Genomic DNA, 13,321 nt, shown 5'->3' on the forward strand with positions numbered 1-13,321 from the left:
AACGCTAAAATGAGGGGTTCGATTTCCATCGGTATACTCAGCAGACAGCCCGATGCGGCTTTATTAAAAGAAAACACACACACACACACTGACAATTATCTAGAAAAAATTTCTGACTTTCGCACAATCATGGCTTAACTACAGTGATAAATCACCCAAAATTATTTGTCGACACAGAAAAATATTAAATCTTCAAACAAACATAAAGACGGTGATTCGTTGCTACAGTGCACGGTTTTATGGATACTGATTATTTGCGATCGTATTGTGTTTGTCTTTATTATCACAAAAAGAACGCCAACGAAGCAACGCCCTCTCCTATTTCTTTTTTTCTGTTTCACCTTGTAAACAATTTGCAGGTATTCTACTTAGTTGCGATCTATAAGTGCTTTCATTGTTTGTTTTTGAATTTCGCGCAAACCTTCTCGAGGTCTATCTGCGCTAGCCGTCCCTAATTTAGCAGTGTAAGACTAGAGGAAAGGCAACTAGTCATCACCACCCATAGCCAACTCTTGGGCTACTCGTTTACCAACGAAACGTGGGATGGACTGTCACATTATAACGCCTCCTCGGCTGAAAGGGCGAGCACGTTTGGTGCGATCGGAATACCCACACGCGACCCTCAGATTACGAGTCGAACGCCTTTTCACGCTAGGCCAAGCCGGGCCCCAATAAGTGCTACAAAATATATATGCCATTTGGATACAAATGAAACAATTAATGAGTAATGTCAGATTGAGTGAGCTGAGAAAGTTCGATGAAGATTTAAGTACGAGATTTATTGATTATGGTTTTTTAGATAAACGAGAGCTTTCTGCAAGCTGCAACAGTCTTCTGTCGCATAATTAAACGATTATTTGTAATTTGCGTTCACAATTCACTGACGAAAACATGAAAGAATCCGCAGTGAAACAGTAGTTTTATTTTAAATAATTATCTGTTATAAACAGTAGAAAAAAATCTCCCAGGCGATTAAGGGACTCAATTCGCAGTTCGAGGGATACGGTTTCGAATTCATGTGACCTAAAACATGCTTTCCCTTTCAGCCATGGAGGCGTTATAATGTGATATACAACCCCACTGTTCCTTGGTAAAAGAGTAGCCCAAGAGTTGGCGGTGGGTGGTAATGACTAGCTGCCTTCCATCTAGTCTTACACTGCTAAAGTAACGACGGCTAGCACAGATAGCCCTCGTGTAGCTTTACGAGAAATTCAAAACAAACCAAACCTATCTACAGTTTTCTACTGATGACAAATGGACAAATTGCAGAAAGTGTTTGACTTACCACACACTGTTTAACTGAAATCACTTTCAGACTACATACGCGTTGCTAAAGAGATAAACAGCTTAAGTTATGGTATGATTTTCAAATATTGTTTCTTCACTAGTCACAACGCTTTCATAAATAAACAGTAGAAAACCTCATATAGTGCTGCTTGTTATTGTTAAACGTAAAGCTATGTAATAAACTCTCTTTAATTTGCCTAAGTTTTGCGCCGTAAACTCAGTAGCTGATAGGACATGTGCAACAAATATCACAATTCGTATGACAGAAGGTTAGAAACAACGTACTACATTTTTTACACAATTGAAAACAATTTCTATGTATTTTCACTAAATATGCAAATTATGTTTCGTCAGAAAATGTTTGAATAATAATAAAAAAATAGTCAAAAATGAAATTAAAATCAAACTTCTTTCCCCTTAAACAATAAAATTAGATTTCAAGGAGCTAAGCCTTATTGGTCACATGGGATCAATTTGATTAGGTTATTACGTTTCGATTAAATAAACAAAGTCAGCACATAGCTATGTGGCGAACGTTTCCAAAGACTAGTGCGTTATTTGTAGAATCGAACACTGACAAGAAAGAATAACAGAGCTTTGCTATATAAACAAAATCCAAAAGTTAAATGAAAACATAACGAGCTCAAACAAATCCACTTGCTGCTTACAAAAGCATTTGGCGTCCTGGATCTTATTAAGTTCAGGAACTATGTCAAAACTTTATAGTAAACTTGTTTAAAAAGGATAGGCTTAAAATTCTATCCCATTAGATACCGTAGTAAGTTTGAAAACAAAATTCAACCATAAGTAAATCAAGTGTTGTAGCATGTTTCAATGTAACTAAAAATATTATTATTATATTATCTAATTAGACTTATCCATAATTATTATGACGTAATACACTTCAAATGTTCCTTTTAAAAGTTACTAATCTAAGACCACTAGTTGTAAGTGGCATTTAAACAAATGGTAGTAGAAATTAGAAGATCACGGAAACTGGAGTTGGCCCGGCATAACCAGGTGGTTAAAGCACTCGACTCGTAATTTGAGGGTCGTGGGTTCCAATCCCAGTCACACTAAACATGCTCGCCTTTCAGCCGTGGGGGCGTTATAATGTTTCAATCAATCTCACTATTCGTTGGTAAAAGAGTAGCCAAAGAGTTGGCGGTGGGTGGTGATGACAAGCAACCTTCCCTCTAGTCTTGCACTGCTAAATTATAGACTGCTAGCGCAGATAGCTCTCGTGTAGCTTTGCGCGAAATTCAAAACAAACCAAACCACTACACTGAAGTAAATTTCGTTTAGGTTATTCCATGTTCAATTCAAGACCAATTTCATTAACACAGATAATACGAGATAGGATGAAACATATTTTATTGAATTAAATAAAATAATGTGAGGAAAACTTGGCTTATTTAATACGTAAAGACTACCGGCAGTCATGCATGCTAGTCTTGTTCTGATCATAGATTTCCTATTGCTGGGCGTGGTTTTTAGGGTAAAGTTATAAAACTCTGATTGATGACTCGCTATCTGTTACCGAAAAACGTTGATCCACATTTTGTAAAATTGGTTGTTGTGTAACAGTGATGGTAAGGTCCCGAATTTTGCTCAGAGAATAGTGGACAATAGACGGTATGGATACTCTTGTATATAACTTGTATAAAAAGTTTAATAATGTATAATAGCAAAAAACAAATTACTGTGGAAATAAACCATACTTCATAAAGAACAAATAATTCTTTAGATCGTTTGGGCTTTAGTCGTGAAATATTAGTCGTTAAAACTTTATCGTTTTTGTTTTTCTTAATTTCGCGCAAAGCTACTGGAGAGCTATCTGTGCTAGCCAACCTTAATTTATCAGTGTAAGACAAGAGGGAAGGCAGCTAGTCATCACCACCCACCGTAAACCCTTTTGTCAACGCATAGTGGAATTGACCGTAAAATTATAACGCCACCACAACTATAAGGGCGGGCATGTTTGGTGCGACTGGGATTCGAACCTGCGACCCTGGGGTTACGACTCTAACGCCTTAACACACTTGGCCATGCCGGGCCGATGTAAATTACCGAATTGATATGAACTAGTTTAATACGAGTGCTCATTTTTGTTTACGCTGTTACTTTTCGTATTGTTTTCTTACAACTTTATATGAGTAACGTCACTATTCATTCTTATCTATTCTTATTTTTACCAGGTGTAATATCTTGTTATTCTTAAGATTTCGATTTTAATACGGATTAAACCGATTTTCCTAATTCACTTTCCAGAGTATTTATTATTGTAAGCGTAATATACAAAACTGTGACACTCAGTTTTTACCTCATTAGAAATATGTATTGCAATCAAAAGACATTGTTTCATCCTAATATTCATACAAGACTTGTTTTAAGGGTAGATTAGTTTAATTGTTTTTTTCTCTTCGGTATCCTGTAATTGTTAATTTGATCTTATTAAACTTCCAGTTTCGTCCTTACAACAAGGTCTGATCTCTTATGAGGCTTTACAAGGCAACACGGCAGAGATTCCTTGTAACTTTACAATGTCCTCTGAAGATGGGATTGCATTGATTTTATGGTACCGAGGTAATACATCAACTCCAATTTATATTCTCGATGCCAGAAACGGCCTTACCAATCAGCCAAAGCATTTCCCCAGCGACATACTTGGTGACAGAGCTTTCTTTGATGTTGATGTAACTCCTTCCGTCCTTCGAATTCAAGACATTACTGAAGAAGACGGTGGGAGGTACAGATGTCGGGTTGATTATAAACATAATCCGACAGAGAATATCTGCCTTTGGTTGGATATTATCAGTGAGTACATATCATTGTGTCGTTATTTTATATTATAAAGGTTTTACTTCTATCGGCCTTCCAATAATAAATAGAAACAGTTACATCCACGTATACTGGAATAGATATGGTTTATATGTTTTATAAACGACACTTTGATATGAATTTTAATAAAGTTTGAATTTGCCACTAACACTATTGTCTTATTCAATGTTTAAGAGGTATTCGCTCGTGTAAACTTGTTTGTTTGTTTTTTGAATTTCGCACAAAGCTACCCGAGGGCTATCTGTGCTAGACGTCCCTAAATTAGCAGTGTAAGACTAGAAGGAAGGCAGCTAGTCATCACCACCCACCGCCAACTCTTGGGCTACTCTTTTACCAACGAATAGTGGGATTGACCGTAACTTTATAACACCCCCACGGCTGGTAGGGCGAGCATGTTTGGCGCGACGCGGGTGCGAACCCGCGACCCTCGGATTACGAGTCGCACGACTTACGCGCTAGGTCATGCCGGGCCATAAACTTTCATTCCCATGCCGGGAATTGAACCCAGGCCTCCTGGGTGTCGTGTAAACATATATTTATAAGCAGAGGAACAGGCTGTGGTAAAAAAAAAACCCACAGTATTTGTTTTATTTTTCCGAAAGAGAACCAAAGACCACCTTTAACCTCTCGTACCACTATATATAGTATTGTGATGTCGGTAGTCACTAAAATGACGTCACATAAGGCATGCTTAACGTTGCAATGCGTTCTATTATGACATCAGTGAAACTTGCACATGTCATGAATCAGAGTAATAATTATACCTTATCTCGTGACGACAAGAAACCCCCTTGAAGTAAAATTTTATCTCAAGATACTCGTGATGACGAGAAACTTACTTTAAGTAAAAATGTATCTCAAGATGACTGTTATGGACATTAAAACTTTTATTAAAATAAAGTAGAAAATAATGTTTCGACCTTCTTAGATTATCTTCAAGGTAACAAAGAAAATAATCTAAAAGGGCCGAAACGATGTTCTATACTTTATTTCAATAAACATTTTAATACCCATACCAGTCATCTTGAGATACAATTGTACTTTATGCTGGGTGCAAAACATGAAATACGAATTTCACTAGCAATAATGTGTATGTGTTTTTTTATAGAAAAGTCATATCGGGTTATCTGCTGAGCCCACCAAGGAGAATCGAACAGCGAATTTTAGCGTTGTAAATCCTCATACTGTCCGTTGCACTAGCAGGGGGCAGTAGCAAAAAATACAAGTACTTGTTACTGTTAATCCTTGTTTTATTTACTCTTGAAACAAAAGAAATTCAAGAATCCTGCGGAAGTACATCTAATATGTATATATAATAGTGAAAATAATTATATTTTAATGTACTTAAATAGTAAAGTAAGTAAAACCATAAGGAAGAATTGTATTAAAAACAGCAAATATAAACCTCTGACTAAATTTATAATTTGTTATTATAACTCAAAAAACAAGTCGAAACTGAAACAAATTAAACCGAAAAACGTTGCATTAACTGAAAATAATCCCACATTGTAGTTTGTTTGTACCCTGTGGTCTTTTCACTTGATGTAGCGTTATTGTTTATAATGTTTTTGAGTTAAAATAAGAACTTATATATATATCACTACTTTTCTCTGAAAAAAAATCGAATTTAGCCTGGAAACACAAAAGTCTCAACGTAACGATGTAATTTAATACGTTAAAAACCACCAATGAAATCGCATAAAAAAACATACACTTGCCAGCCTTTGTTTCTCCTTCTGAAAGTATTGCAGTGTAATATCTTGAGTTGTTACTCCTTCTGAAAGTATTACACTGTAATATCTTGAGTTGTTACTCCTTCTGAAAGTATTACAGTGTGATATCTTGACTTCAGGCTTTAGACTGGTAGTCGGATGGAGGCAAGCTCGAGCCTACACCGTTTCGTTTTGTTGCATCTTTGGACAACACACATTAACCAGCTTCTTTCAGTCCACCTAGCAGTATAAAAGGTACCAGCTAATAGCTAGGAGAGTTAACCTAGGTTGGAGTGTGCGGTTCAATGGGTTACCATTCTAATCCACTTGTGTCATTCGAAAACGTCGACTACTGTGCCTTCCAAAGGCACGGAATAGTTTAACTTATTTTTTAATACCGAACTTATATTGAATTTCCAAATTACACATAATAAATAGAAGTTTGATGTTGGTTCCAAAATAAGTGATGGATTGAAATATATTAAATAATATTTAATTAAATCAATCCCTTTATTAACCAGTATCAATCCCTTATTAACCGGTATCAATCCCTTTATTAACCGGTATCAATCCCTTTATTAACTGGAATCAATCCCTTTATCAACCAGTATCAATCTCTTTATTAACTGGTATCAATCCCTTTATCAACCAGTATCAATCCCATTATCAACTAGTATCAATCCCTTTATTCACCGGTATTAATCCATTTATTAACCGGTATCAATCCCTTTATCAACCAGTACCAATTCCTTTATTAACCGGTATCAATCCCTTTATTTACCGGTATCAATCCCTTTATTTACCGGTATCAAACGCTTTATTAACTGGTATCAATCCCTTTATTAACTGGTATCAATCTCTTTATTAAATGGTATTAATCCCTTTATTAACTGGTATCAAACGCTTTACTAACCGGTATTAATCCCTTTATTAACCAGTATCAATCCCTTTATCAACTAGTATCAATCCCTTTATTAACTGGTATCAATCCCTTTATTAACCAGTATCAATCCCTTTATTAACCAGTACCAATCCCTTTATTAACCAGTATCAATCCCTTTATTAACTGGTATCAATCCCTTTATTAACCGGTATTAATCCCTTTATTAACTGGTATCAATCCCTTTATTAACTGGTATCAATCTCTTTATTAACTGGTATTAATCCATTTATTAACCGGTATTAATCCCTTTATTAACCAATATCAATCCCTTTATTAACTGGTATCATTCCCTTTATTAACTGGTATCAAACGCTTTATTAACCAGTACCTATCCCTTTATTAACCAGTATCAATCCCTTTATTAACTGGTATCAAACGCTTTATTAACCAGTACCTATACCTTTATTAACCAGTATCGATCCCTTTATTAACCGGTATTAATCCCTTTATTAACTGGTATCATCCCCCTTATTAACTGGTATCAATTCCTTTATTAACTGGTATCAATCCCTTTATTAACCGGTATTAATCCTTTTAACTGGTATCAATCCCTTTATGAACCGGTGTTAATCCATTTATTAACTGGTATCAAACGCTTTATTAACTGGTATCAATCCCTTTATTAACCTGTATCAATCCCTTTATTAACCGGTATCAATCCCTTTATTAACCGATATTAATCCCTTTATTAACTGGTATCAATCCCTTTATTAACCGGTATTAATAGCTTTATTAACCGGTATCAATTTCTTTATTAACTGGTATCAAATGCTTTATTAACTGGTATCAATCCCTTTATTAACCGGTATCAATCCCTTTATTTACCTGTATTAACCCCTTTATTAACTGGTATCAAACGCTTTATTAACTGAAATCAATCCCTTTATCAAGCAGTATCAATCCCTTTATTAACTGGTATCAATCCCTTTATTAATCGGTAACAATTCCTTTATTAACTGGTATGAATCCCTTTATTAACCGGTATCAAACAATTTATTAACCGGTATTAATCCCTTTTTTAACCAGTATCAATCCCTTTATTAACCGGTATCAATCCCTTTATTAACTGGTATCAATCCCTTTATTAACCGGTATCAAACGCTTTATTAATTGGTATCAATCCCTTTATTAACCGGTATTAATCCCTTTATTAACTGGTATCATTCCCTTTATTAACTGGTATTAATCCCTTTATTAACTGGTATCAAACGCTTTATTAACCAGTATTAAACCCTTTATTAAACAGTATCAATCCTTTTATTAACTGGTATCAATCCCTTCCCTTTATTAACCGGTATCAAACGCTTTATTAACCAGTACCAATCCCTTTATTAACCAGTATCAATCCCTTTATTAACTGGTATCAATCCCTTTATTAACTGGTATCAATCCCTTTATTAACCGGTATCAATCCCTTTTTTAACCAGTATCAATCCCTTTATTAACCGGTATCAATCCCTTTATTAACTGGTATCAATTCCTTTATTAACCGGTATCAAACGCTTTATTAATTGGTATCAATCCCTTTATTAACCGGTATCAATCCCTTTATTAACCAGTATCAATCCCTTTATTAACTGGTATCAATCCCTTTATTAACCGGTATTAACCCTTTATTAACTGGTATCATTCCCTTTATTAACTGGTATTAATCCCTTTATTAACCGGTATCAAACGCTTTATTAATTGGTATCAATCCCTTTATTAACCGGTATCAATCCCTTTTTTAACCAGTATCAATCCCTTTATTAACCGGTATCAATCCCTTTATTAACTGGTATCAATCCCTTTATTAACCGGTATCAAACGCTTTATTAATTGGTATCAATCCCTTTATTAACCGGTATCAATCCCTTTATTAACCAGTATCAATCCCTTTATTAACTGGTATCAATCCCTTTATTAACCGGTATCAAACGCTTTATTAAGTGGTATCAATCCTTTATTAACCGATATAAAACGCTTTATTAACGTGAAATAAACTTTGAAGGAAAACAATAAAAGAAAATTTGATTTTGATGGTCTTTGCTGTAGTTTACCTAATAATTAACTGAAGTATTACTCCACTGGTAATTAACTGAAGTATTACTCCACTGGTAATTAACTGAAGTATTACTCCACTAATAATTAACTGAAGTATTACTCCACTGGTAATTAACTGAAGTATTACTCCAATGTTAATTACAAGATGTTTTAAGAACTCAGGCGAGCTAAAAATTCGTGTCAGTAAATACAGACTTTTGTCTTGCTAATGTTGTTCATAAATGATTAGTCTTCACAAACAAATTCGTACAAAGTATGATGTATAATTTTACATATGTATGACTCAACCAATAATTATTAAAAAATACGAAGGGACAAAAAAGTATGTAAGTTATAGTTTTATATTTCATCGAACAATCAATTTTGTTTACAGCAAATCTTGGCGAATTTTGCATATCTGACTATTTGTGCTTTTCCTATCACAGGTATCGAAGCCCAGTTTTGAGTCGTAAGTTCACAGACATACCGCTGTACCACAGATAATAATAAAGCTCTCCACATTACATACAGTTCCAAGGCCCAGTGTGACTAGGTGGTTAAAGCATTTAACGGATATTGTGAAGGTGGAGAGTTCGAATCCCCGTAATGTAAAAATGCTTACCTTTTCAACCGTGGGGCGTTATAATGTAACGGTCAATTGCATTATTCGTTGGTAAAAGAGTAGCCCAAGAGTTGGTGCTTCGTGATGATGACTAGCTGCCTTCCCTCTACTCTTACACTGCTAAATTAGGAACGGCTAGTGCAGATAGCCCTCGAGTAGCTTTGTGCGAAATTCAAAAACAAACTAGTACCTATATTTTTAGTTTTAGTGGTCTTATTCTAAACATTCGCCGAAAATATGAAAATTCGATTTCTAAATATGAGTCTAATGTATTTTATTAAAGCTTTGGTAAGAAAGAAATATATTTCCTTCGGAGGTATGATACACTTTTAAATAAATGTTTTAACTTTTATTATATACAAAAGAAACAAAAACGGAATATGTTTGTTAATGGTGTAAAAAATGTAACTTTTTTGTAACTGTCATTGCAATCCATCATACATCAGGTATAAAAGTTGAGGGGTATCATTCGAGCAGTAGGAAGCTTTACTTTAAAATGTTAGAATAACCATACCAAAATATTTCATGATATAAATTTAAATGTCAGATATATGGTTGCGTTATTTTGCTTATAGCTCCACTGTTAGGCCCGGCATGGCGAGGTGGGTTAAGGCGTTCGACCCGTAATCTGAGGGTCGCGGGTTCGAATCACGGTTGCACCAAACATGCTCGCCCTTTCAGCCGTGGGCGCGTTATAATGTGGCGTTCAATCCCACTATTCGTTGGTAAAAGAGTAGCCCATGAGTTGGCGGTGGATGGTGATGACTAGCTGCCTTCGCTTTAGTCTTACACTGCTATTTTAGGGATGGCTAGCGCAGATAGCCTTCGAGTAGCTTTGTGCGAAAAACAAACAACTCCACTGTTATCAAATAGTTATTGTTTAGAATACACTATTCGGTGACTACAAAATATAATGAAACATATGTTTACATAAATGAATCATACAAGTAATAAAGTTTATTAGCATGGACTTTTTAGAACCTCTTACTTTACACTGGTAATGTTTTCAAATTTGAATCATGTATAATTAATTGTTTCTATGACGTCAGGTGCAAAGCTACACAATCGACTATCTGTGCTCTACCAACTAGGGATATTAAAACCCAGTTTTAAGCGTTGTAAGTCCGCAGTCATACCGTTGAGCCACTGGGGGGCCGCTACTAGGAGTCATTTAATTACTATGAAATTAATAATATATTAACGCGGTATAAATTTCAAACAAGTTTGCTAATTTGCTTGTAGTATATTTTTAACAAATATTTAACATAGCTTTAAAAATATTCTACAGTGGGTATCTTCAGGCTTCAGGGCTTACAACGCTAAAATTAGGTGTTCGATCATTACCTCAATTAATGCGCACGTAGCCCATTTTACAGTCTTACACTAAAATAAATAAATAATCTATAAACAAAGTTGAACTGAAATGACTAGAATTTGTTTTAATCATTGTTTGTTACAGCCTCCGCGGCCTGATTAGTTCTGGCACTAAGCAAAACGCATCGTTGACTTTGGCTTTGGTAGGCAATTATAGTTGTAATAATGTTATACATTATTTTTGGGAAAAGAAATCGTAGAGGACTGAATAAAAAAATACGTGTTTGTAAAATACAGTGATCTTAATCCTGTTATATTATGATAAATACAATTTATTACAGTTCATGTTTTCTAATAGCAGTTATTAATGGGACAAAATTAACCATAGTCTTAGAATTTTTTACAAACAATATAAACTTCATAATGGGTAACGAGATCTGTATACAATTTTATATTATATATCAGTAAAATCCCCGGAATGGCCAGGTGGTTAAGGCACTCGACTCGTAATCTGATGGTCGCAGGTTCGAACCCCCGTCGTTCCAAACATGCTCGTCCTTTCAGTCGTGGGGACGTTATAATGTGACGGTCAATCCCAATATGCGTTGGTAAAAGAGTAGCCCAAGAGTGGATGGTGATGACTAGCTGCTAATTAGGGACGGCTAGCGCAGATAGAGCTCGTGTAGCTATTCGAAACAAACATAATTGAATAAATGTTTGATCAAAATAGTACAAATCCAATAAAGATTTGGTAATTATTGTGCAATTGTGTTACAATAAACAGAGTAACATAACAATACGAAATCACAATGTTATTCTTCTGTGAATGCTCAATATCTCTCACGTAAATCAGCCTCATGTTTAAATTCCACCTAAGCGATCACCATTAGCAATTGTTTGTCTCACAATTGCTGCGTAGAAATGGCTTAGGAAATTAATTGAGAATCTTCGTACACTGAGCGAGTCCCTTACGTAAATCTATGTGCATAATATATTGTAATATAAACTTGAGCTGTCTATTTAGTGTCAGTAGAGTTTCATGCCTTGTACTTTACGTGGCTATAACGATTTTTTGTCTGAGCTCTAGTTACTTAGGTTGTCTAAGTTTTGCATTGTAAATGCTTAGTCAAATACTTAATAAATTATGTCTTTAGAGAGCCTACTTCAAGACTCATTTATTCACAAAACTCCTACCAGGTGTCTCACAGTGTTGAATATCTCCTGAAGTAAAAACAATGTTCTCAAACTGCCGGAAGTGGTTCTATCTAGCAATATTATTACTAAGATATATATGCATTAATTCAGTTCTTCAGCCCATAAATATGGTGATCAGATGCATTAGGTGTCACAATGGGTAATATTTTCACCTTTCTACGAAAATTGTTTATGGCTGTGTGCAGTCAAAAACACATAACGGTTTTGATTGTCTACAAGCGTCGAATTTGATCTACATAATATATTTCGCTATAACAAAGTTGCATGCCATGACACGTCAACCAAAATGGTTTAGACAAAACTTTAAATTCAAATACTGCTGAGAAATATAAGACAAATATAAATTAATTTGTTCTATAATTTTAAAGTTGTTCCTAATTAAGAGAAGAAAAAGTTAGACATAAAACCACGAATTTTTCAGTCATGAGCAAGACCAAGGTCTAAAAAGATAAAGAGAGTGCCTAATCTAATAATTTTTTTATTATTATTGTATTTCGGCAATCGTACAAATGCATAAATTATTCACAACCGAGAAACAGATAAGCTAGTGATTGTATGGAATATAAATCATGGTTGTTTGTTCTAAATTTGTAATTAATGCAATGCTCAGGAATGAACAATTAATTCTGAGCTAAAATACTAGAGTGAAGCCATCAAGAGCATCCATTGTTAACTAAGGAATACTCTTTCTTGATCGAATAATGGAACATAATAAATCGCGTAAAGACGAGATCGAATTTCTGCGCATGCGCAAGAAGTCATGAACCAAGATTTATTTGTTTGTTTGTTTTTGAATTTCGCGCAAAGCTACACGAGGGCTATCTGTGCTAGCCGTCCCTAATTTAGCAGTGTAAGACTAGAGGGAAGGCAGCTAGTCATCACCACCCACCTCCAACTCTTGGGCTACTCTTTTACCAACGAATAGTGGGATTGGCCGTAACATTATAACGCCCCCACGGTTGAAAGGGCGATCATGTTTGGCGCGACGGGGATTCGAACCCGCGACCCTCAGATTACGAGTCGCATGTCTTAACCCACCTGGCCATGCTGGGCCCCATGAACCACGAATATTCGGATTAACAGTTCGTACACACAAATACCAGTCAATATATATATATATATCATATATCATAAGAACCATAAATATCCACTTTATGTAAAATACATTTGATTCCATACGATGAAAGGTAATTTATTACCTATGTGACTAAGTGGTAAATCTCGTGACTGATACATCATTTCGTAAACTGAAATAACATACACGAGAAAATATTTCCCGCTGAAGTCTATTTAACGTCATTAATGTTTTACAGACTATTCTATTGGGATCATAGGTCACCTGACATATCTGACATATCAAGTGAG

General features: G+C 35.1%; 1 protein-coding gene across 3 annotated transcripts in view; it reads left to right on the plus strand.

The window, feature by feature from the left end:
- Positions 1–13,321, plus strand: part of LOC143222461 (synaptogenesis protein syg-2-like) — a 131,633-nt gene that overhangs the window by 60,741 nt on the left and 57,571 nt on the right. For all 3 annotated transcript variants that reach the window (XM_076449017.1, XM_076449035.1, XM_076449026.1), the window contains exon 2: positions 3,754–4,104. In XM_076449017.1, the coding sequence (XP_076305132.1) occupies positions 3,754–4,104 (351 nt within the window). The remainder of the gene's footprint in view (positions 1–3,753; positions 4,105–13,321) is intronic.

Source organism: Tachypleus tridentatus, chromosome 1 (assembly GCF_004210375.1).
Source record: "Tachypleus tridentatus isolate NWPU-2018 chromosome 1, ASM421037v1, whole genome shotgun sequence".
NCBI lineage: Eukaryota > Metazoa > Arthropoda > Merostomata > Xiphosura > Limulidae > Tachypleus > Tachypleus tridentatus.